Below are 25,618 nucleotides of genomic sequence, written 5' to 3' on the forward strand. Positions count from 1 at the left end.
TTCATTTCTCCCCCCTGCCCCCACCCCCTCCCTTACCACCCGCTCCACCCCCTCCCTCTCCCACCTCTCAATACCCAGCAGAAACTATTTTGCCCTTATTTCTAATTTTGTTGTAGAGAGAGTATAAGCAATAAAAGGAAGGAACAAGGGTTTTTGCTGGTTGAGATAAGGATAGCTATACAGGACATTGACTCACATTGATTTCCTGTGCGTGGGTGTTACCTTCTAGGTTAATTCTTTTTGATCTAACCTTTTCTCTAGTTCCTGTTCCCCTTTTCCTATTGGCCTCAGTTGCTTTAAGGTATCTGCTTTAGTTTCTCTGCATTAAGGGCAACAAATGCTAGCTAGTTTTTTAGGTGTCTTACCTATCCTCACCCCTCCCTTGTGTGCTCTCGACAAAGCAGCTCTTAATGTGCCCAGTTCATAGATGAGAACAGTGAGGCTCAAAGCATGCAGCCATTTGCCATGGCACCTGGCAAGTATGTGATAGAGCCAGCATTTGAGCCCTGCTCTACCGAACTACCAGCTGCTCCTCCCACTGCCTAGTGGGTTCCTTTACAAGCCTAGAACAAGGGCTGCTTATTGCCTCTGGCAGCAAGTTCACAGAGAGCGTGACTCTGAGGTTAAAGGCACCACAGTAACTTCACATATCCCACCACACTGGTTTGTGGGCAAAGCCACAAGCCCTTAGGAAACTCTTCTCCCAGCCTGTTCCCCTGCAATGTGACAGGCCCTGTCCTCTGGGTCAGAAGTCCATTTATTCTTTCAGCAAATACTTGAGCTCCTCAGCAGAGCTAAGCCACATATGGCCTCTGGGATACAGAAAGAACCTGGCCAGCCTGGGCGCTGCCTCCCTGAAACTTCTATTCCATGGAGGCTGTGGGTCCCAAAGATGCCAGTTTTCTAGAAAGACAAACTACTGTCTAGCAAGCACAAAGCCCTGAGTTCGAAACCCCAGTACCACCACCCCCCAAAAATTTATCAGACTAACTAGAAGTAAGTGTTGGTTGTCAAAACGTCTGAGAGGAGCCATCCATTGTGTGTGTCACTTAGAAGCTTCTGGAAGCTTGAGGTTCCACACACTAAGTTCCTGAGACAGAAATAGTCAAACCCATCCCTGGGCTGCATGCTCCTATTTTGTGGTGTTTGCTGATTTCCCAGGAGTAAATAGTCTCTCCCAGGGTCACGCCAAGCTGCCACCAGGACGTAACTCAATGGGGAGATGTAGATGGCGACGGTTGCCTCACCCACCTGGGTGGGCACACAGCTGCATCACACAGGGAGTGTAAGGAAAATACCTGGTGGACAAGCAAATAACCATTTCTCAACTGTCCTGTCCCACTCATGACAGTCCTGAAAACCATTTGTATTCTAATTAAAACCTGTTTGCTGAGTGCTGGGTGTTGAATTCCACCACAGGCCAAGCACTACACACTCCAGGATCTCAACCACATCACCCTCCCTACAATTGCATGGGCATTGCTCCCATACAGGTACAAAGGAAGCAAGCCCATGACTTCCTTTCTCATGACTTTGGAATACAAGTCCAAGGTTAGGGGTCTGAGGCAATGGATGGAGGAGCACTGGGCTGGGGCTCCATCTTGAGGCTGCCACAGACCAGCTGGATGCACTGGTCTGGTTCCCCTCAAGCTCCACTGTCATCAGTGAGGGAGCTGGGCTCAAGTTACCTACTGCCATCCCAAGACCTGGCACTTAAATAGCCATTGGAGCTTTATGCTAGGCATTGATCTGCATTCCTGCCTGGCCCACTGGGCCACTCATGCAGCTGCTGACTCAGCTGGGCCCAAATGGCCTCCCTTGAGCCTAGCAGTGGATGTTGAGCTTACAGGGCATTGTGTCATGCTTTGAGAAGTGCTCAAAGACTGGCTGGCTGGGTGGCTGGCAGGGGCTCCTGGTGGCCAGATCTGTGACTGAGCATCAAAGGAATGATTGTAATGCACCAAAATGCCAAAATAATTAAAAACCCATGGCCCCTCCCTGTGTCTTCCTGATTCCTGTCCGCCAGGAACCTCTGTCTCACCAAATGTGGGCCCAGAAGTAATGGAGCTAAGTGATCATGGGCTGAAACCTCTGAAACTGTGAGCCAAAATAAACCTTTCCTGCTTAGAAAACAACCAACCATGAGTACATAGCACTACTGAAAAAGGTGTAGTGGTACATGCTTTTAATCCCAGCACTTTGAGGGTGAAGCAGAAGGATCAGAATTTGAGGCCACCCTGGGCTACAGAGAGGAACTTCGTCTCAAGCAACAAACAAAAAAACCCAGTTCATTTGTGAACATTATGCAACAACAAAATAAACTACTATCTGCTGTAAAATGAATGAATCTCAAAAACATTATTCTACCTGAGGAAGTCAAAACCCAAAGACCACATATTGTATGATTCCACATACAGAAAATGTCTAGAAACAAGTCTAGAGAGAAAGAAAGTACACTGGCAGTGGCAGTCTACACTACCAGTTTACAGTGAGTGCAAGGGATTCTTGGGGTGACAGAAATGTTCTAAAACTGTATTGTAATAGTTGGTACACACCTCTGTAAACCGACTGAAAATCACGAAAGCGAGGCATTTTATGGCCTACAATTACACCTTAATGAGGCTCTCTAAACCAACCAACCAAAACAAATGCTCACTTGCCAGCACTGGAATGACTACTTCAGCTTGCCTGCACACTCAGTGAACAGACAGACTCCAGTACAGATCCTTCTTAGATGAACTGGATCCAGCCCCACCCTCTTGAGCAGGAAAGTCCCAGAAGACATGGGAGCGTCACCGACAGTGTTTCAGGTGCGACTATTGTGGTCACGCTGGAGAACTAGCTGATGTCTGAAACTTACTCTAAAACATCTTGGAAAGGAAAACTTCATAGTGGCAGCTGAGTACAGCCAGTAAATTTTTTTTTTAAATAATACATGTATGAAAGAAAAATGGCAAAAATGTGAATTACTGCCTACAGGTGTTGATTTTAGGGGCATTCTTTGTAGCTTCTTTTTTTTTTGTTGTACTGGCATTTGAACTCAGGGCCTACACTTTGAGCTACTCCACCAGCCCTTCTTTGTGATGGTTTTGAGATATAGGGTCCAGTGAACTATCTGCTCATGCTGTTTTTGAACTGTGATCCTCCTGTTCTCTGTCTCCTGAGTAGTTAGGATTACAGGCGTGAGCCAGAGGCACCAGCTTCTTTATAGCTTTTTGAATTTTGTTTTACAGGACTGGAGCGCCCAGGGACTTAAACATGATAGGCAGGCACCCTACCACTGAGCCACACTCCCAGTCCCCAAATTTCTTAGTTTTTAAAGACCTTTCAAGTCAAACTTGTGATTTTTAACATGACAACCCATGAAGACTTGATAATGTGGGGTCTGCTTTGTTCCCACCAGTGCCCCCTGCTCAGATCCTGAGCCTGGAAACCTGGGCCCAGTCCAATACCTACAGTTCACAGATGTGGAACTGAGGCCCAGAGAGAAGCCCCCTCCCTGTGATGGTTCCTGTGCTGGATCCAAGCGTGCCCACCTCACCTGGGCCACCCACTTCATGTCTGTGCTCGAGCACTACGCTCAAGGGGACATGTAGACTGTCAGGCTGCCACATGGCCCCAAGATGGATCACAGCCCTCAGCAGTCATGGAACCTCTACCCACTGCACCAAAGAGCAGGTCCCCAGAAGCAAACAGCAACCCTCTGCCCAGCAGCACAGCACCGCATGAGGTTGTTTCAATTGTTTATTTGACTCACAGCCGAGGCACACGCTCCAACAGAGTTGGAAGCTGCAACAGATCGCGTGCTAGAGGCAGTGCGTGGATGTGTAAACAAGGACAAAATGAAAACCCACTTGTGTGTGATTCAGGGGCAAATCAGAGCAGGCCTTGGTGTGCAAATGAATGGAATGTTGGGATGGGTGGAAGAGGGCTGCTCCCTCCCAGCATCGGCCTCAGACAGGGGGTCTGGAGCCAGAGTGATGCTAGCGCCCATGGCTCCTTCAGTCTCTGGACAAGGCTCATGGATGACAGATCAGGCCCAGCATCTCCTCATTGTGCCCTCCTGCCCCTGGGGGCCATTCCTGTTCTGAGGGACCTGGTCCCAGAAGCCAGTGCTTAACTCCAGACTGGAAAACCAGGCGGAGTCTTTTCTCCTGAAGGTCTCGCAACCTGGAAGGGGCAGACCTCCACATAAAGTGTTAAGGCAATAAATAAAATTTCCTGGCTCAGGCAAAAACACTGGCAGAGACGTGAGTCTGTAGGGCTGGCAGGACCCCTGCAGCTGCTGGGACAAATGCTAACAGGACTGTCTGCAGGACCAGCAGGACAGCACCAGCCCTGAGGCAGGCTTCCTGCCCCTTCGCAGCTCCAGAGCGTTTGTGCGTTGAGTTGAAGGCAAACTGCTGGGCGTGATTTCTTGTCCTAACGAGGGTGGAGAAGCTGGTCCAGCTGTGTGTATCCTCTGACCCACCCTCCCATGGTCCCTATGACCCTCATTCCTGCAGCCACTGATGGCAGCACAGGTGATGGGCCAAGTGACCCTTGGTTAAGAGTCCCCAGCTCCAAGCCTAGCACCGCCCAGGGAGTTCTGGGCTCACAGGAGGAGGTGGGTGGGAGTAGTGGTGCCAAGTCCCACCTCCTACATCTTTGGTGGTGGCAGAGGTGGGAGGAGAAATGAGTCTTTGGCAGGGTGCAGGAATGTGGTGGACAGGGACCTGGGTTGGTGCTTTAATTTGTCAAGGGCCAGACCCTGCCTAAATGTGAACAAAGGGAGAGGAGGTCCACCTCTGTACTACCTCTGGATAGCCAGGCCTGCAGCCACAGGGTATCCCACACCCACTCTCTACAGCTGCAAACTCTTTAGGGAGGTGAGTAGGGTGGGGATCTTCTGCACTAGTTGGTGGACAACCGATGCAGGCTGCTGCCAGCTCAGGACCCCATGAGCTTTATCAGAGAGTCCTAGCTAACCCCATCCTTCACCTCCCCCCTCCTAGCCCCCTTGTCTGCAGCCCTAGGGGTGGGAGAGGTCAGAGATTCTGGCGTCCCACACCCAGAGCACCCAGCTCCTCCTGTCCCAATTCTTCGCACCTTCCTTTCTCACTACTTTCCTGCTGGCCCCTGGCCTGACCTCTGCTTCCCCAGGGACCTCTAAGGACAAGCCGGGCTACCTCTAAGGGTTTCAGCCCTCTCCGTGGACATTTTCCCTCCCAGACAAGGGAGTGGGACAAGCTCAGGGGCAACTGCCCTGGGCCACCATGGACCTAGGATGCCAACCCAAAGGAAGGGGGTTAGCCTCCTCTCCGCTGTCACTCATGTGCGCAAGGTGCAGGCAGCTGCCTTCCCCTTCCCTGTGCCTGCCACTACTGCAACTCTGCCAGGGGCCCATTTTCCCTGGGCAACGCCCCATTCAGGCCAATGCTGCTGGCTGTTGGTGCCCCCAGGTAGCCCAGCAGGATCTCACTGCGGCGCCGAGACAGCTGCAAGATGTCGTCTGCCAGTGCTGGCACCGAAGCGTAGCGCACGTGATCCGGGTCGAACATGTCCCTCAGGTAGTACACAATCTGGTGCTGGGGACAGTGCAGGTATTGGTCTGGGCCCCCAGGATGTTCTCCACACCCCATAGTCTCCTTCTCAACCCTCACCCTCAGGCACCTCCCCACCCAGTGTCCTCTCTGGACCATTCCTCTGGGAGCAGCCCAGCCCTCATTCCCCCACTGACCCCCTCAGGGCTCGGGGGCTGGAGCTGCTCCCGTGTACCTTGAAGAACGCACAGACTTCAGCCAGCTGGGGCTTGGGTCCAAGGAAACCAAAGGCCAGAACAGGGCTAACGTGCTCCGATACGGAGTAGAAGTGGGAGATGAAGCCATCGGGCACCTGTGGCAGGTGGCAGAGCTAAGGAACCATGTTGGGGTCTGGGAACATGAGGGCTGCCAGGCCCTGGGAGTCATCTAAAGGCTCCTTTATGTCCTGGCTAGATCACCCTGGGCAAGTGACTTGAGCTTTCACAGGCCTGGTTTTCACTTCTGCAGAAAGTGAAAGGGGGTGGGGAGGGGGGGAGAGGCACTGTGAAAACTGCAAGAGGCAAGACCCTGGGTAGGTTCAGCAAGGAAGCACCCTGACACTGGCTACAGCAGCTGGTGCCAGCTGGGCAGCAGAGCCTGGTGGGCAGAGAGATGCGATGCATCACAGCTCAGACAGTGCAGCCAGCTGGGCTGGGCAGAAGGAGGGACTCTGCCTGCTGCCTGGGCATCCCACTGGTTGCTCATAGTCAGCCCACTCATGAACACAAGCCCCACCATCCCTGGGATGCCCTTTCCCCTAAGTCTTTGGACATGTGTTGATGGCTTGCTCTGGGCCAGGCCCCAGGGGAGGAGACAAAGTGGATCTACATGACCTTTGGAGAACTCCTGTCCAAGGGAGAGGCAAGGGAAGGACAGGTGGCTTGTGGGAAGTGAGAAAGGTTGACAGTGTCTCAGGGCCTGGGAGCCCCAGGAGGCCTCCCTGCACCAGACCCTTCCTTGCCCACTATGCCCTGACGAGGGCCACAAGGGGAATGCGGACCATATTCAGGGCCTCGACAAGCCCCAACCCGGGGTCTGGCTGGCTACTCACCATAAGGAGTCTCCTCTTGGCTTTCAGGACCGACCAGCAAGCAGTGGCCAGGGCCTAAAGCAGAGATGGGCCCCCACTCCAGGGTCAGAACAGGCCCCCAGCTCCTACCAACCCTTATCTACAGCTCACCCCCTACCCCCCAACAGGAAGACAGGGCTCACTGCCTGAGCTCTGCTGTTTCTCTCCCCTAAATCTACAATCAGGCACACCTGTACTTGAATCTGCACTCTAACCCTTACTGCTGCAGGTCTCCAGACTAAGTGCTGACCTTCCCTAAGCCTTAGTTACCTCCTATGTAAAATGGCCATTACGTGGCACCTTGTCTGGGGATTGTGGAGAGCCACAATGACCATCTGTCTATAAACTGCATAGCTGAAGCCAGCCTAGCATGGCATGGCTGCTGGAGTATTACAGCTGGCCCCTTCCACCTTCCTCAAAGGTGTTTTGGTGGATTTTCCCTAAACTTAACTGCATCAAGACTGCATTAAACCAGAATGAGACTGATGCCAGCTCAAGCAAGCCTGCCTAGGGAAAACAGAGTGTGGAGGAAATGTTCACCCTGCCAGGTCAGAACTGGGCGTGAGGAGCACGAGGATACCTAGAAGGACCCCCAGGCCTGGCAGTCCCAGGTCTCAGGAGTGAGGGGAAGCCCAGGAGCTGCCTGATAGGTACCCCAGCAGGCATGGCAGAAAGGGACCCAAGTGGCTTCCTGGGATTGTGAGACATGCGTGTGTGGGAGGGGGATGATGGCCCACCGTCTCTTTGAAGCTGTCCGACAGCCAGCGGTTCCGCAGGACGGCGAGCACTGAGGATGGAGGGTTCTCCAGGTCCTCGAAGGCATCCATGAGGATGAAGTCAAGCACGATGTCAAAGAAACTCATGCACACTACCTGCAAGGGGGCTGTGCCTGAACCACCACGCACGTGGGCAGGCTGAGGGAGGGGCCTGGGCGTGACACATGAGGGTGCACTCTCCTCTGCTCTGCATGAGGTGTAGCTGAGGCTGCTGCCCTCACAAGACAGGGCAGAGCAGGAACTCTTCCCTTCCCCGCTTCAACCCCACCTGACGCAACAACTTCAAGAGGAAGGGACTCCAGGAAGATCAACACAAACCAACTCACCCCACGGCCCTCCAGCTCCAGCCGGGTGGTGGCCCAGGTCTCAGGCTGTAGGGCGTAATTCAGCATCTCCTCATAGCTCTCCAGGAAGCCTTTGGGGCTCTGTGGGAAGAAGCATAGCCTGGTCTGGTCATGGGAGAGGCCCTGAGACCTAGCTGGACATTCACAGAGACAGGCTGACCTATGAATGGAGATATGCCAAGGAAGGGTTGGGGCTTTGACTCAAAGCAAAGGAGACAGGATGCATTTCACGCCTGCTACCATGGGCCTCTACAGAGCACCTGCGGCCACAGTCCTTGCCACCCAGCCATTTACTAGGCACCTGCTGCCTTCCAGGAGTACGCATGGCCCAATAGCATCATCTCACTTTGGAGGAATGTGAGAATGTGAGGTTTGGAGTCAGACAGCCAAAGATCTCAATCTCTGTGACCTTCAGCTTCAGGAACGAGAAGAGAGAAGCTAGAGCGCCACAGGCCCTGTACACCACCAGCCTGAGCCTGGTGCCAGGCTCCTGAGCATCCAATAAACAGTGTGCAGGACTAGAGGGCGGGGGCTGGGGTTGAATGAGAGGCTTGCCTAGCATGGACGTGCAACTGACATGGAATGCACACCTACACACAGGGACACTGAGGTTCAGGTTTGGGGACTGGCCCATGTACACAAAGTAAAGAAATGACCCAACACTACAACTCCAGAACCTAGGTGCTTCTAATAGGGCCAGCATCTTTCCTGAAAGTGCCACCTGCCTGAGGAGCCCTGATGAGGCCTGGCATAGGTTCTGGTGCTCAGGAGCCACCCAGTGACCTCTTATACTTCATGATGGTGAAACTTAAGTGCTGAACTGGCCAGAGGCAAAGAGGCCAGAGAGTGGGGCCCAGCTACTTCACTCCTTGCCTGGCCTTCACCCGCCCTTTCTTTTACCCACTCATGCTTCAGGAGGCCAAAGAAAGCAAAATAAGGACACAGGCCAGGCTCCACATTTCATTTGCTCAGTGCTCTGAGTAGGCCAGGCTCCTTTCCCTCTGTAGGCTCAGTTTCCACATCTGCCAAACAGATTGATAAGGCTCAGATAAACAACTGGAAGTCAAGAAATTCTAGTCTAGCGGTACACACCTGTAATCCTAGCTACTCAAGAGGAAGAGATCGCAATTAAAAGCCAGTCCCAGGGAACAGTTAGGGAGACCCTATCTTGTAAATACCCTATACAAAAAAAAGGGCTGGTGGAGTGGCTCAAGTGGTAGAGCACCTGCCTAGCATGTGTGAGGCCCTGAGTTCAAGCCCCACTACCACCAAAAAAAAACAGAAAGAAAGAAAGAAAAAAAAAAGAAAAAGCAATTCAAGTATAGCACAGTGCTGAGGGGCAAACGGTCCAACACACCAACACACCCTTATGGAGGACCTGCCCTGCACCAGGGCCTTGACCAGCACACCTGTGCCAGGCCTGCTCTGGTGTCGGCGCATAGTCCCGTCCTGTACGTGCTATTTCACGTTTTCGTCTATGTGTATTTCACAACAAAGCTGTTTAAATAAAAAAAATAAGTAACAACTGAGACTAGAAGTGTGGCTCAAGGGGTAAAGTGCCTGCTTTGCAAGTACAAAGCCCTGGGTTCAAACCCCAGTCCCGCCAAAACAAAAACAAACAAACAAAAAACTGGAGATTAAAAAAAAAAATTGAGGAACAGCATGCTAGGTGCAGAAGCACAGAACATGCAAAGACCCAGAGCAGGCAGAGGGTCTGGCTTGATCAAGAAACCCTGGCCTCTCAGTCTGGACAGGGTGAGGGGCTGCCTCTGGGGACAGAGGGAATGGAGATGAGGTGGTGTGGAGGAGTCTCAAGGTGGAGGATGAGAACAGATGTCATTTTAGAAGTATCACTGCAGCATGTGAGCGGAAAGGACTAAGGAGAGGCCTATTTGAAAGCTTTACTCCAACCCGTTAGTTAAAAAAAAGTGCAAGTGACCAATAAACAGGAAAAATTATGCAACCTCACCCACAATCAAAGAGTCATAAAGCAATGGATAAAAGAACAGATGTAAACGGTTACTGATATCTTACGTCAGACAAGGCACAAAGAAATGCATACTTAAGTCACTGGCAGGGACATAAGTGCAAGACCTCTCAAAGGGCAAACTGGCAAGATCCACCAACCCTCAAAATGCCCTGCTGAGACTTGAGACAGACTCACACATCCCCACAGGGATTTGTGTGAGGATGACAAGAGTAGTAATGCCTTTGACAATGAAGAGCAGATGCCATCCAAAAGTTCATGTATCTGGACAGACCACAGACCACAGACCACAGACCATGATGGAATATTAAGCAGTCAGCAAAAACCATTCACAGCCTGAAGAGCAAAGATGGATGACATACACTGCGACACCACAAAGTAGAGCTGCAGGCTGTCAGGAGGGTTCACAGGCTGGGACCAGGACAACAATGTCCAAGGGTCAGTGTGTCCACAGAACGGAGGGATGAACACATTTTAGAATGCAGAGGGGGTCACCTCAGGCAGGAGGGTGCAGGCTGTATTTTACAATTGGTAAATTTTATAAAACTTTGCTGTGTTGGAATCAGAAATAAAATTCAACAAAGATTTCTCAACCCTTTTCCAGTATCCCATGGCTACAGGTTGATCTCAAAACTTGACTATTTGGTTTTCAACTTTTTTTTGAGGTAGAGTATCGCTAAGTAGCTACCCAGGCTGGCCTCAAACTCGATCTTCTGTCCTCCACCTCCTTCAGGTTATAGGTGTGTACCAGCATGTCCGACATTAAAAAACAAAGCAAAACAAAAAGAACCCCACACCTTTGAGTTAAGTTTCAGGGGGAAAAAGGCTGTGTGAAAGAAAACCTAAAAAGCCAGCCCCCTACCACTGGCTACCTTCTCAGCCTTGGTCATCAGGCCTGTTACCATCTGCCGGCCAACTTCCCCAAAGAAGAGTTGGTTGCTCTTGTCTTCCAGAAGTCCCTAAGGAATGAGGAAGGGAAGAGAGTGAATGGCCAGTCTCCGAAGCCTGTGGACAGGGTAGAGCAATGGGCTGGGCAGGTGACCCCATTTGCCACAAATGGGCCCGTATGGGGTATGCCTGGCCAGAGACGGGGTGGGGGCAGCAGCCACAGCCTGCAACACAGCTCTGTGTGTTCCTTACCTCTGACATCCTCCCCATGTGACTTCCAGACCGCACTCACCTCAAACGCCTGCCGCACACAATGCAGCTTGGCCAGGAAGTCCTGGTCACTGTAGCAGCCCAGCAGCTCCGTCCTGAGGGGAGGGATAGACAGTGTCACATCACAGGTCCTGCCCAGCAAAGTCCCATGGGGGCAGGGTATGCCCTGGGTGGACAGGTGGGAGGCTTTGGGTTCAGCCTCACCCTGCCTTCATCTGGCAGTGTGATCTCTGGCTGGCAGTGGCCCCCCTCTAGGCCTCAGTCTCCTCCAAACCAAAGGCAGAGGTAATGGGATGCTCTCTGAGGACACTTTGCACTTTGCACTTTGACACTGGGCACAGGTGGCAGGTCTGGTCTTGAGGGCTGGGCTAGCCTTGGCCTCCTTTAGGCCACAACCAGCCCTCGACATTCACTGGTAAAGGACAAAAATGGTTACACTCCTCCAAGATGGCAGCATATACTGGCAGGGGATTCTACACCCTCTAGCTGTCCTTTATCTAAATCACCATGGCTCCGACCTAAGCTTTCAACCACTTTTGGTCAGCGGACTTTTAAACTACTTAAATCTGCAAGCCATGACCAGAGAACCAAATTCTGGTCTACACCAACCAAAGAAGTTAATTTAAGAGGCCTACGCACAACCACAGATGAGAACACTGAGGCCAAGAGACACGAAACCATCTGTCAGGGCCACTCACTACAAAGTGGTAGAAAGCAGGAGAGAACCCAGGTATATGACTGCCCCTAAGTCCTGAGTCCATTTTTTTTTTCTGGCAGAACTGGGGTTTGAACTCAAGGCCTCATACTTGCTATGCAGGAGGTCTATCACTTGAGCCACTCTGCCAGTCCTGGGTCCATTCTTGACCTCTACTACAAAGGGTTGGAACAAGGCACTGGACTGTAGTTGGGCCCTCTGAGAACTTAGAATAGGGATTCACTATAATTTTATTGAGTAGTTACATTAATTACTATAATTGCTGTCATCGGGTCTGCTGGTCGGTCCTGGCTCTCCTCAGCTAGGGGCAGGACACCATGGTCCCCAGCCATCTTGTGCTCACCTAGCTGAGTCCTCGCCAAGTACTGCTGTCATCCCCTGCCTTCACACACTCTCACCTGAGGGTCCGGCAGAGCACTTTCCCCTCCTTAACCAGCTGAAGGGCCTCTTCGTAGGCAGCAGCAGGCCTGGAGAGTGGGACGGGGAAATCCCCAACCTGCAGGGACTCAAAGAGCTGGGGGAAAGGGCAAGGGGGAGGGCCAAACAGGTCTGTGAGCCGCACACAAAGGGGCAAGGGCACTATGCCTCAGCAGGGGCCACCCTCAGGGCCTGCCCTCTGCCCCTGTCAGAGACAGGAGGCATAGGTTCAAATCTAGCCCCTAGTCCTCGGCATCCAACCTCCAGGTGCCCTTCCCAAAGGGACTGCCTACTGGACACATGCTTCTGTCCTTCTGTCCCAGACAAGGACACCATGCCCTACACATATGGCTGTGGCAGGAGATCAATGCCAAGTAACGAACACGGTGGGCTGGAGAACCAAGAGGCCAATGTCGGCTGGAGCACTCAGGGCAAGACCTCTGCTCTCACCCACGAGACCTACAACCCCTGACCTGTCAGGCCTCCCTGTCCCCTGCAACTTCACAGAATCCCCAGGGAGCAGCACTTGGTTCCTGCCAAATTCTGCTCCTGTCAGACAAAATGCCTGCATTTCCCTATAACACAGTGCTGGCCCAGCAGGGGCCTCAGCTGATCCCGCAGCATGGCCCCCACCAGTTACCTCAGTGGCTGAGAAGAAGGAGTCCTCTGAGGTCAGGCTGTCCTCATCGTCAGCCCGCAGACGCAGGGAGCCCTCAGTCAGGGGCAGCATGAGGGTCCTCTCTAGAAGGGCAGCAAGCGAGGGCTAAGCTGAGGGCCTGCACGGAACTGGCAGGAATCCTGGTACCCAGCACTGCCACCCATACCTGCAGAGGCTCTGCCTGGGGTGGATGGGTCTCTGAGCTGACCCCTTCTCCATGTGAGGACACTGGGCACGCTGCCTTGAATGCCCTCAGCACTCACACAGCATGCTTGGAGGTGGACACTCACCCATGGTCCCACCACTGGATCTGAGGCCTGGCAACCCCTAAGTTCTTCAGGAGAGGATTTAGGTGCTGTGTGGTCCTGGGCAAGTCGTTTCCCTCTTTTAGAGGCTGAAACAACCTTAAGGGAGCCCTCAAGTCACCCACCAGGTGTTCTTACCTCTGCCACTCAAATGGTGAAGGGTCTTAGAATTTTAAGGATCTTTAGCCAAGGCTATAGGCCTGGGGTGGCTGTCCCAAAGGCCCCAACAGCCTCTGGGCTGTGGAGGGAGCCCAGAGGGAGCAGGACTCCAGCAGGAGAAGCCACAGAGGATGTAGCTTTGGCCAACCTTCTCTGCACCCATGTGTCCCCACTGGTACAGCCAGGGAGCCCAACACTCAGGAATCTTAACAGTGACCACCCTGTGGCTGAGTGTGCCCCACGAAAAGACGGGGAGATGGCATGCACTGCAAGGTGCTGACTGTTGGGCTGAGCAGCCTAATTCTCTCTGTGATGTCCCATACCTTTATCTCCATAGGGTGACAAGAGGACATCTGTTCTTGGCCCTCTGGTCTGCTTTGCCTAACCATCATATAAGCCAACCTGTCTACCACTCCACTATGCAGGAGACGGGTCAACCAAAGGCCAGGAAGAGCCACTGGGGACTCCAAAGCTACAGGTGCAAAGTATGTGGACTGGGGACCCCCAGCCTTCATCCTGGCTCTGCTCCTGCCTCTGCCCTTTAAGGGAGCACCTCACTCTTCCCATCTGTGCAGCAAGAGTCTGGGGATGGTGATCTGTCTGCAGCCCCAGAGAGCCACGCCCTAGTTCTCTCTTCCAGTCCCCTGCTCCATTCCTGCCACCCTCGGCTGCTGTTTTCTGCACCAGCCCAACTCACCAAGATCCAGAAGCATGCTGTCTGAGGGAAAGGTGGAGCCAAACTCCTCCTGCAGGTGGTAGGCCCGGTGCAGCAGGGCCTCCAGCTTCTCTGCGAACTCTCTGCGCTGTGACTCTGGCTGTGATCAGAGTAATTACTGTCAACCCAGGCTCTCCGATCTCACCATGTGAACAAAAGGTCCCTTCCTCTCTCCCAGGAGGCTCTAGACCCAGCAGCAAAGAGCACAAACTCAGCCTGTGCTGCCTGCCCATTACAGAAAGCACCAGACACATACAGCATGAACATGGTCAGTCCCAGGTGAGACCTGTGAGGGAAAATGCACTTGGTACCAAAGAGAAATGCAAAATATCTCAGCAATCTCTCACGTTGACTACAGGTCGAGCGATCAGATTTTGGATATAGCAGGCTACATAAACCGTATTATTAAAATTAATCTTGCTTACATCTTCTTGCTTTTTAATGTGGTTTCTAGAAATTTTTTGTTTTGGTTTGCTTTTTTGCGATAGGATCTCACTATGTAGCTCAGGCTAGCCTCAAACTCAAGATCCTCCTGCCTCTGGAGTGCTGGGATTACAGGCATTCACCACCATGGTTGGCATCTAGAAAACTTTAAATATGACATCTAGAAGCATTCTACTGAACAGAGCTGCTTTATGGCTGAGCACACCTGAGTTCAGATCTTGGCACTACCAGTGCCAAACTGGCCTCTGGCAAATAGCTTCCCCATCTCATACATTTCTTTCTTTATTGGTCAGTGGAGATAAGAGTCCCCATTTCGCCAGATGCCAGTGGTTCACGCTTGTAATCCTAACTACTTGGGAGGTGGAGATCGGGAGGATGACAGTTTGAGGTCAGCCCAGGCAAACACTTTGAGAGACCGCCATTTCCAAAATAACCAGAGCAAAACGGACTGGAGGTGTCGCTCAAGTGGTAGAGCACCTGCTTTGCAAGAGTGAAGCCCTGAGTTCAAGCCCCAGTCCCACGCACACACACAAAAGATGTGTCTACCTCCTCCAAGAGTCTTAGAAAAAACTTAAAGGGACAAGATACCCAAAGCACTGGCAAGAGTGACCCATGACAACCAGTGGGTGACAGCTCTCGTAATAATGACTGTGATTACTTTTACAGTAAGACAGCAATTTGGAGCCCAGAATGAGCTGGGCTGCGGTCAGGTTCCCTCCCATGGGAACCTGAGACCTTCCTTGAAAAACAGGACTGATAACAGCACCACCCATGCAGGGCCTAGCATTCAGGGGGGAGCAGCAGACAGGTCAGAGTTGCTACTGTGCTCCTGGGATACAAAACGAAGGGAACCCAAGCACCACAATGCTTTGGGGTCATGGCTCAAATGCCTGTCTGACTGGACCAGGCAGTGAAGGACTAGCTGTCTGGGGAGAACCCAGGTAGCAAGAGAACACTTCAGGGAAGCCAGGCAGGGTCTTTGCTGGCAGGAGCCAGGGTGGAGTGTGAAGGTTCACCTGGGTACTCCCCACTAAGGAGTACACAGCCTCCTGTGGCCCCCATGGCTTACTGCTGCCCTTGGCCTACAGACCTAGGCATGGGTGCACCCAGGGCCCAGGGTGCAGCATGAGCTGGTCCAACTATTTCCACAGAGGCTGCCAGAGCCTGCACCTGCAGTAACTGGATGCTGGGGAGGAGACAGGACCAATCAGGCCTGAGATCACTGGGAGAAAGGCTGGAAGAGCTCCAAGGTGACCACTGAGACCTTGTCCGGGGCCAGGAGCCTTGCTGTTCAGCAGCAAGCCATCCTTCCAAGACAGGGACACCATAATCCTGTTTCCAAGAGAAAACTTAAGGAGGGTAAGCGGCCCAGGTCACCTAGCTAGAGCCTATGAGAGCAGGGGTGGGCCCAGGCCCACAAGGCCATAGGCCTGGGAGACTCTGGACCCACAGGCCACTTTGTTGGGACACCTGGCAGGGCCAGATGCACTCCATGTGGCAGCAGAGCCTGGTAGCTCTGGCAGATGTTTGCCAGATCTTTCTCTGTGAATGTCCTCTGAGTAGACAAAGGTTTCCTAAGTCTGACACCAGAAACACAAATAATGAAAGAAAAAAAAAATAGACATACTGAACTTCAGAATTAAAAATTTAGTGCTTCAAAAAAACAATATGTGGATAGGGAGTCCAAAAAAACTAGTATTTGTCAGGTGTTGGCGGCTTACAACTATAATCGTAGTTACTTGGGAGGCTAAGATCTGGAGGACTATAGCTTGAGGTCAGCCCAGGCAAACAGCTTGCAAGACCCCGTATCTAAAAAAGACCAGAGCAAAATGAACTGGAGGTGTGGCTCAAGTGGCAGAGCACCTGCTTTGCAAGCCTGAAGCCCTGAGTTCAAACACCAATCCCAACAACAACAACAAAAACCCCAATATGCTATACAAAAAAAGCCGGCCCAAGAAAACCGGCATGATTCCATTTATAAAACTGTGTGGAACAGGCAAATCCATCCATGGAAAGGGTAGACTCATTTGTCTAGGGCTGAAGAATGAAGAAATGTGGGGCTGACTGCTGAAGTACAAGGGGTTTCAGAAAAATGCTCTGAGACTGGTTTCCATGATGAATACATGAATAATAAAAGCCACTGAACTGGACAACATAAAAGGGTTAATTTTATGGCATGTGAATTCTATTCAATAAAGCTGTTAAAAAAATTAGACCAGTGTTGTGGTACATGCCTATAATACCAGCTACTCAGGAGGAAGAGATCACGATTCAAGGTCAACCTGAACAAAAAGTTAGCAAGACCCCATTTCAACAAATAACCAGGTATGGTGGTACATATCTGTGGTCCCAGCTACATGGGAGGCACAGGTAGGAGGATAGTAGTTCAAGGCCAGCCTCAAGCAAGAACACAAGACTCTATCCAAAAAATAACCAAAACAGGGGAGATGGGAGAAAGAAGTGGTGGTGGGGACTTCAAGTATGATATATATGATACATTGAAAGAACCTTTGTAAATGCTAACATGTACCCACACCCAGCACAACAACAACAACCAAAAAGTGCTGGAGGCATGGCTCAAGTGGTAGAGCACCTGCCTAACAAATGCAAGGCCCTGAGTTCAAACCCCAGGGCTGCCAAAAAAAAAGTTATAGTCTAGCCTAGGAAAATGCTTGTGAAGATACAAAAAGGTTACCCTACAGGAAAGATACAAAGAGGTTACCCTGGAGGAATGGATGAAGCATGGATGAAACAGGGGCCAGGTCTGAATGGTGGGCACTGTGTCCCACCAAGAGTGCCAACTGTGGGAGGCTGAGGCCTTCACCCCATGTCATAAAAGTGAGCTGTCAGATCAGAGTCTGGGCTCTTTTATTTTTTGTCTCTCTTCTATTTCTGTAGTGTCTGCTACTCTATAAGGACTATTTAACTGCTTTCACAGTAAGAAAACAATGCAAGTTCTATGACTTTAAGATGCAGCTTCAACGACAGGATGGGAAATCAAATCCACCTCCCTCGATCCCCTTCCCTAACTCATGGCTGCAGGTGCCAGCTGTCTCCCTGCACGTGGACAGGCAGTGAAGGCCTGTAGCATGTGGGGCCTCCACTTCATATCCCAGCATTGCCATGCCTGTCACATCTGCAGAACTTCAGAAGTCATGGCAAGTGGCAGGCCACTGAGCTCATGTACCCCACCAGGGCAGAGGACAGGTGTGCCTCCACCTGGGACAGGCTGTGCTATGCAAGGCATGATCTCACACTTGCACTGCATACCGTTTCCCAGGCTCCCTAGCCAGCTGGCTTCTGGTCAATGGGAGATGCAGGTGGTGGTATAAAGGAAGGGTGGAAGGGTGGGGGCAGTGGGCATGACCCCTGCAGGTAGCACCACTGTGGCTCCAGCTTACACAGGATGGGCCTGGCCTGGCCACAGGCACACACCTCCTCCCACATCCCTCCAACCCCACCCTCATTTAGGCAACTGAGTCCCTGACTTAACCACCTTGTTTTTGGTGGTTTTTGTTTTTGTTTTTTGCGGTACTGCGGTTTGAACTCAGGGCCTCTACCTAGAGCCACTCCATCAGTCCTTTTTTGTGAAGGATTTTTTTTCAAGATAGGGTCTCACAAACTATTTGCACAGGCTGGCTTCAAAACATGATCCTCCTAGTCTAATGCCAATGCACTCCTTCCTTCCTTCTTCCTTCCCTCCCTCCCTCACTCCTCTGCTCCCTCAGGGTCTCTCTATATAGCCTAGGCTGGCCTCAAACTCCACATCCTCCTGCCTCAGCCTCCCAGATGCTAAGACTGCAGGCGTGCGCCAACACACCGAGCACCATTGCACATCTTCCCTTCACAGAGTCGGGGTAAGAGTCCATCTCTGGATCTGTTTATTGAGTAATTACCAAGTCCAGGCATCGTGCTCAGAGTACTATGTGAACTATTTTGTTCACTATAAATACCACATTTGTTTAAAAAAAATGAGGGCTAGTGGAGTGGCTCAAGTGGTAGACTGCCTTCCTAGCAAGCATGCAAGCAGGAGGCCTTGTGTTCAAAGCACAGTACCACCAAAAAAAAAAAAAAAAAAAAGGAAATTAGAGTAACACAGTGGTGAATGGGAAGCTACAATCCAAGAGGGAAGGAGGCTTGCTAGTGGAAGGCAGCTGTCATTCTGTCTCTCTTCCATTCCACCAACTTTCTCACACGGCCAGGAGGCAGGGGGAGATGCAGGGAAGAGAACCTACCTCGGACGGTACATCTGACACAGTCTCTGGGTTCCGAAGGCTGTCCCCTGGTGTGGGGGTAGTATTGCCATCACCCTTCTGGCCCACACTCAGTGCCTGCTCCCACTTCTGCAGGGCCTCCTCAAACAGCTCCATGCCTGAGCATAGACAGGAGAGAAGGGAGCATCAGGTCCCCAGTCTCACTCAAGAAAGGGTACAGCATGGTGCTGAGGCAGGAGACCACAAAAGACTAAAAACCAGGCAGGACTGCATGGCTGGTCCTGACCACTTCAGGGCTTCATTCAGACCAGATGTCCCGTCCAGAGAACAGCAACCACTACATGGGGAGTCTGGGAGAGGGTGGGGCAGGACCTGGAGAAGTGACCTGAGCCCTGCCTGGACTCCCAGAAGGCCATTCTTCCCAGCCGCCCACCCCTGAGACCCAGGGCCAGCCTCTACCTTGCACATAGAGGCTCTCAGCACTGCCATCAGTAGTAGGCACAGACTCCTCCATCCCTCTGGCTTCCCATGGTCCTGAGCATGCAGCCGTGGGGCTGGATGAGTTCACCACCACCATCTGGGTGCCAAGTGCAAGGCAAGGAGTGAGCCTTTCCCAGATCCTTTGCAGCCTGCCCTCATTGCCTGACCACATACCATATACTCTCCTAATACCATTCTTGAGTGAGGCAGGGTCAGTGCCCTCCCCTCAGAACGGCCTGGATCAGTCAACTCAAGTGCCTAATGATAACTCACAAAATGCCAAAGCAAGAGGAAATACAGAGGCCAATGCCAGCCTGGAAGCAGAAGCCTCCTATGAAACCCAAAAGCCCCGCCCCTGACCAGCCCTACCCAGCCCCTCCTCTACAAGACAGACAAGAAATACAGACAGCATCCCCCACATGCTGGGGCCCGTCATCAGCACAAATGGCCACCAGCCCTCCTGCAGGGGGCTATGGGCTCCTCCAGAGCAAGACCCATCTGTTGCTCACCCCAGTCCCCAGGGCAGGGCCTGGCTCAGAGCGGGCCTCAGTACTTGCTGGATAGATTTAAAACTACATGAGTGAATGAATCAAAAGCCATGCTGCCAGGTAAACATCTCTGTCTTATTTATCTCCAGAACCTCAGCATCTAGCAGTGTCCCTGTCACCGCACAGCACTTGCTCATGTTTGAGGAATGAATGAAGGCAGGTACTGTCATAGATGAGCACCTGTGCTTATCTCTACACCTCTAGAGATCAGGAATAAGCTCTGAATGCCTGTGTGTGTGGAAGAGTGAATGAACCAATGAATAAAACCTTTTCCCATCTCCTGCCAGGTCTCCCTACCAGTGCAGAGGGCAGAGTCAGAGGCTGGGCTGGGTGTGCTGGCCACGCCCCACCCCACCCCACCCCACCCCCATCCTCACCGAGGCCAAGCTGTGGGAGGAGCCTGAGTGCTTGCTGGGCTCAATGGAGGAGATGCCACTGAGAGTGTCGTTGCTCTTGCTACTGGGGCTCTGTACCCGCCGGCTGGTGTAGCCTGAAAGGATGAGGACGGGTCACAGGCATGCCCCTGTGACCTCCCTCCCCATCCTCCTCATCTGGGAGTGTGTCCTGAGCTCCCAAGCCAGGGGCCAGCAGAGCCCTTGGAAGACATGTACGTCTCAGAGGAACGCAGGAACCCTCCTGCTATCCTGCTCACCCTGCACAAGGCCAAGCCCAGGGAGGATCCCTGATCAACGGGCATAAGCTGAGAATGAGGTCCTGTCACTTCCCTGCCTCCTTACTCAGTTTCCCTGGGTTGGTGATCAAGTGACTGATTTAGAATTCTTCCCTTTCCAAAAGGGAGTTGAGACAACTTTTTAAAATATACGAACAACTTCTAAAATAGAAAAGGAGGGGCCAGGGTGGAACTCAGTGGCAGAACAGGTGCTTATCATGTACCAGGCCCCGAGTAAAGCTGGAAGGGAAAAAAAGGTGAAAGAAGAGACAGATGGCAGCAGTGGAACAGTGCATGCAAGTAAGAGGCTGGTGTGGACGTGGCACCAGGCTTCCTAGGGTCCATGGCAAGACGGCAAGGCCATCTTTATCAATATTCCTCAGCACCCTATTCTATATTAGTCTAAAGACTTCTTTTCTTTTTCCAATTTAAAGACAACACTTCCTTTTGTGATGATAATCCACAATTAAGATTCATTTTTCCAGAAGGAAATTTTGCTTGTTAAAACAGATTTCTCCAAAGATGAAAACCTATGAGAATTCCTTCCTTGCCTTGCAAAGAGACAGACAAGATGCTCAGGTGTGGCAAAGAGCTGTGTCACAAGATTCCCATGGGCTGTGAGAGTGTCTGAAACACACCAGTCAGCCAAAACCAGATCAGTGGCTCCCAGGGCTGGAAGGTAGGGAAGAGGGGCTAACAAAGGGCCATGGGCGTGTCAGGGAGTGACAGAATAATTACTGGCTTTGGAGGATTGATTACATGAATATCTGTGTCAAAGCTCAGAAGTGTATACTAAAAAGCATGAATCTGCAAGCAAATTAATCTTTTATTTTTTAAAAAGCAGGAAAGGGGAGGAATACTGTTTGGCTCAGGAACCACAGGGCCCTTCCTGCTCCTGAGCCTGGGAGAGCTTTTCTCCCTGGACCCAGGAGCTATGCCCGCCATCTCCCTCGGCACTGCGTGCCTCCCAAAGACCCTGATGATGAGAACACCCAGAGCCAGCACCATGGGCCAGACAACGTGCATCCAATATACCATCCACCAGGCCCTTGCAATGACTTGAAGGAGAGGGTTCTACAGTCACCCCCGCTTCATGGATGAAGGGAACTTGGCTGTGAGTCAAGAAGGCACTACAGTTCAAGATCCCACAGTGAATAGTGGCCCCACTGGGATGTGACCAGGTTGGTGCTCCTCCCTACCCTCAACCTACCTTTCTTCACTGATGGGACCTTGCGGGCCATAAGGATAGGCAGTGGTATCGTGCCCAGCTGCTCACCTCCCACCTCAGGGCCAACCTGCTTCTTCTTCCGCCGACGCCTCTTCAGCTGGTGGGCAGCCAGGGCCAAGGCCACAGTCCCCAGGGCTGTAGCAAAGAGGACTTTCCGTAGGCCTGGTGTCAAACGCAGCTGGGAGAATGCAGACTGCAGGAAAGAGAGATGGGCAGGTTATGTGGACCCAGGGAAAGCTATTCCAAGAACACCTAGGTACAGGGCACACAGTGTCCCTTTGCTCACTAAAAGAGGGACAGATTCAGCCACCACCAGAGAGGGGACCTGACCTGCCTCTCTGAAATGCGGAACTCAGAAATACAAAGACAGCACAAAGTCAGGGCTGAGGAAATGAAGCCTGGGGTTTGGCAGGCATCTGTGACACTGTCAGTCATCATGATATAGCTACAGGGATACAGCACCTGCTATCCCAGGCACTGCACCAGAACATGACCTATGTCACTTTGTCAGAATTCCCATCATTTACCAGGTGAGGATTTGAGGCTCAAATTCATTAAGACAAATGTGCATGATGACAGATACAACTTGAACCCAGGTCTGCCAACCCCATCTCTCAATGACTCTCAAAGCTGATGGCACTCACTCTGCCTGACCACCCCATCTGGACATATCCACTGCTCTACCTTCACCCTCTGCTGGTGGACTGGGAGCCCCTGGGTGGAGCTGTATCCCAGGAGACAGAGCTTTCTGACGTACAAGAGGCCCCATCAGCCACAAAGGTTTGGCTGTCAGGGATGGCAAAACTGACCACTTCCATAGACTAACAAACTGAAGTCAAGATGTCACACAGCCTTAGGGTAAAGGCTGAGTTTAGGGCCTCAGACTCCTAACCCAGTCCTTCTACTTCACTCAGAGAAGATGACAGGTGCAAGGGACAGCAGTGGCAAGGCCCAGGAGCCCCGTGTTTCACGAAGATGAAGCATAAAGGGCAGGCCCACAGCCCACCCCAATCCTTACCTGCCCAAACGTCGTGTACAGGAACACAGGGATCTCCGCCACTGTCATGGCCAGAGCCTGGATCATGGACATGCCCTCCGTCCGCCGGAACGCCATGGCAAGATGGGCACCCCAGGCAAAAGCCCTCAGGGACAAGAGCTTCCAAGAAAAATGTCTTCAACTGGTTTCTGGCTGAGTCCCAGGCACTGACCGAGTCCTGGCAGGATAGGGACACACATACCAGAAGGTCCTTCCACAGAGCTGAGAGACAGATGACCAAGTCAGATACAGAATGTGCACATCTGGGCATAGAGAGGTACACAGAAGAGTGCCCTCAGGGGATGGGGACAAGGTGAGCACAAGGCTACTCCCGGAATACCACATCTAGAATCAGACCCCACCCCTCCACACCTATCAGCAGGCCAGCAGCCAAACGCCTCACAGACCCTGTGCTCACCTTGAGCCTAGGAGCAAAAGGCAGCATTTCTGGCATGCTGGTTTGAAAGAGGACCTGAAGGTCACTCTCTAACTTGGGGTTTTCTGTCATAGTTTCTCTGCCTTTTTTTAAACCCACAGGGCCATTTGCTAAACAAAGTTCTCAGGCTCCAGACAGAATCATTACATCACTTTCACCTCCTACAAAGCCAAGAATGTTTCACTGGGGGCTGTACTCTGAAAACATAGCATCCTTCTCGGGACAAGCACAGCTACTATAATGGCACTTGTGGATTTGGTGCTTCATGGGTATTTCACCAAATCATGGCAATTCTGTGAAGAGGCATCATCCACCCTCTCCCTCAGCCTGTCCTCACCTTCCAATGAGGAAACTGAGTCTCGGGAAGGCTAGATCAGGAGTTGAAAGTCACATACCTGAAATGTGGTGGAATCAGGGATCAATGCCTTTTGCTAAATTTGACTTGGAGCAGCAAGTTCAGCCCCAACAGAACCGAAAAGGACAAAGATGGCTTCCCAGGACCTTCTGAAACCCACCCAGAGTTCTTTGCTGCCCTGTCCCAAGGACAGGCAATAAGTAGCTTGATCATACCAAGACCCTGCAGGGTGCTACCCAACTAGCAGTGCCACATCCAAGGATGCCTTCAAGGTCTCCTGGGACCTCAAGCGGAACACACAGGCCAGGACAGACCCTGTCTCCCTGGGATGGCAGCCAAAGTCACTGGGCCAGCACAAGAGACAGCTTATCCCCAGTGAGTGGGAAGGACAGACAGTCCTATCAGGCTAGCACTGGGGCAGGGGGTGGAAGTGAGGGTGAGGAGAGGAAGGGAGAGTAATGGTCTAGAGCTAAGGAAACTGCTACATTATTGAGGGTGGAAAACACCCTGCTAGGAGGTTTGGAACTGAGCTGTGACCTCCAAGAGTGGTAGAGGCTTGGGTTAATCCTATAAGCCCCTCCTCCCAACCCTGAGCTTGGCTTGATCTCGGGGTCAAACAAGAGTAGCTCAGTTGCTACTTTTTCCCAAGCACTTACTATAGGCCAGGCTCACAACAGGCTCTCTGCCAGGGCTTTGAGTCCAGTCACTCACAGAAACTGCACAATATCCACAGTTCATCACTAGAATGGGGAAACTGAGGCTCTGAGAAGTAAGCAACTTGACCAAGGTCACTAGTGTGACCCCAAGGCTGCAGTGGTGTTTCCCAGACAATGCCTGCTACTACTAAGGCTGCTTGTCCATGGTGGAGGTGGGGACTGAGGCCTGGCCTTTATGTGTAGGGGAATCCAGATAGCCTCTGCTGTTCCCAGCAAGGGGAAGGTAACAACACCTGCCCCCCAAGGGTCCATCCATGACCTATCTGACCCCCTGACACAACGCAGAGACTAAGGGGAGAAGCCTCCACTCTTTCCCTACACTAAAAATGTCCCTCACCACGAAGACACTTGTAATGCTGGTCAGGGCTTGGCCCTACCTGGGCAGGCACGTCCTCATTCTGCCTCCCCCGTGGCACAACACCCTTGGCCGGGATGCCACTGGGCATGGTCTTCTGCCCTAGACAGACAACCCCACTAATGCCTCCAGCCTGAGCACTCCCCCATCCCACCTTGAACGAGTAAGGTCCCCAACCCAGGCACTCCTGAGCCACCCTCTGCTCATCTCATCCTGGACACTTTAGCTGTTCCACTCGGTACGGCACTGGGCAGCCCCATGTTGGACCTCAGCAGTACCCAGATCGTTAGGATCTATTCGTTCCAGCCCAAACATCTTGCAGCCCACGCCAGGCCCCGACCCCCCGGGAAATCCTTGAGGATCGTCCAGCGCCGCCCCCAGCCGGCACACCGGCTCCTTCCAACCCGGGCATTTTCCCGGCCCGGGATCAGGTACCCGCGCCCCTGCTCGGAGACCCGCAACGTTCCAGGCCCGAGCTTCTCTCTGACCCAGGTACCGCCTCGTTCGACCCCCAAGCCAAGCACCCTCTCGCGCCGCCTCGGGCCCAGGTATCTACTCATTCCAAACTTGGCACCCTCCCGGTCGAATACCTACGCCCACCCAGTCCTCTGCGCAAGGCCGGCTCCCGCTTGCCACAAGTCTGTCTCTGGCCCTGTCTGCCGCGTTGCCCTCCAGCCCGGTGGACTCAGCCGGGTCAGCCACTCACCCGGGATCCCATCGCTGCGGAAGGGCAGCGTCTCCTTCCCCGGCGGCAGCACAACCGAACATGAGACTGCAGGGGGGCGTGGCCTCGAGGCAAGCCGACCTAGCTCTGGCCAATGAGCGTCTCCAAACCACTCGGTCGTCGCTCTGGGGCCCTTGGCCAATGGCATGGATCACGTGACAGCGTTGTTTCCGCCTCTCCCGTCCCATGTCCCACCCCCTAAGTGCGGTTGAGGTGCGGAAGTGGTCTCTTCTCTCCTAGGATTGGCCGTCAGCATTAGATTGACACCGGAGGCTGAGCGAAGTCAGGTCGTTCAGGCCTCCTACTGGAGACGCTGCTAAGTCTGAACCCTTGTGTTAGACTCTTTTGCCGGGGCCGCTTGACATGTGGACAAGTTCTTCCTGCACTGTAAGCGCCCATTTTTATTTTTATTTTTGTAACTCAGTCTTCAAATATCTTTGATTAGAAGGTCGTGCAAGGCCGTGCATGGCCTTCATTTATTGTATTTAAAATCACGGTACAGTTATTTTTGTGAATGACATTGCCTCAAGCACCCATTTTTAAATGCC

General features: G+C 52.3%; 1 protein-coding gene across 6 annotated transcripts; it reads right to left on the reverse strand.

Annotated features, from left to right (window-relative positions):
* Nucleotides 1-3,731: 3,731 nt before the first annotated feature.
* Nucleotides 3,732-25,173, reverse strand: Miga2 (mitoguardin 2). 6 transcript variants are annotated; one of them, XM_074053026.1, is made up of 17 exons: nucleotides 25,053-25,110; nucleotides 23,258-23,315; nucleotides 22,467-22,706; nucleotides 21,431-21,641; nucleotides 19,928-20,040; nucleotides 18,982-19,099; nucleotides 18,544-18,680; nucleotides 13,847-13,964; nucleotides 12,668-12,768; nucleotides 12,009-12,124; nucleotides 10,918-10,990; nucleotides 10,610-10,696; nucleotides 7,733-7,831; nucleotides 7,368-7,502; nucleotides 6,613-6,666; nucleotides 5,758-5,874; nucleotides 3,732-5,567 (listed from the first exon to the last, which is right to left on the reverse strand). In XM_074053026.1, the coding sequence occupies exons 3-17, from the start codon at nucleotides 22,560-22,562 to the stop codon at nucleotides 5,361-5,363; spliced, it is 1,782 nt and encodes a 593-aa protein (XP_073909127.1). In that variant the 5' UTR covers nucleotides 22,563-22,706; nucleotides 23,258-23,315; nucleotides 25,053-25,110; the 3' UTR covers nucleotides 3,732-5,360. The 6 variants fall into 6 exon arrangements, 5 of the variants coding, with proteins under 5 accessions (XP_073909127.1, XP_020030359.2, XP_020030357.2 ...); XM_020174770.2 differs by lacking the exon at nucleotides 23,258-23,315 and having other exon boundaries at nucleotides 21,497-21,641; nucleotides 25,053-25,173; XM_020174768.2 differs by lacking the exon at nucleotides 23,258-23,315 and having other exon boundaries at nucleotides 25,053-25,173.
* Nucleotides 25,174-25,618: the final 445 nt, after the last annotated feature.

This window comes from Castor canadensis, chromosome 13, assembly GCF_047511655.1.
Source record: "Castor canadensis chromosome 13, mCasCan1.hap1v2, whole genome shotgun sequence".
Taxonomy (NCBI): Eukaryota; Metazoa; Chordata; class Mammalia; order Rodentia; family Castoridae; genus Castor; species Castor canadensis.

Bases quoted from the DNA above. Each gene is read 5' to 3' on its own strand.
- Miga2 (XM_020174768.2), bottom strand. From the start codon at position 22,562: ATGGCGTTCCGGCGGACGGAGGGCATGTCCATGATCCAGGCTCTGGCC. The intron at 21,642-22,466 runs GTAAGGATTGGG...TCTTTCCTGCAG, and splicing joins TGTACACGACGTTTGGGCAG to TCTGCATTCTCCCAGCTGCG. The intron at 13,965-18,543 runs GTAGGTTCTCTT...CTCTGATCACAG, and splicing joins TGTCAGATGTACCGTCCGAG to CCAGAGTCACAGCGCAGAGA.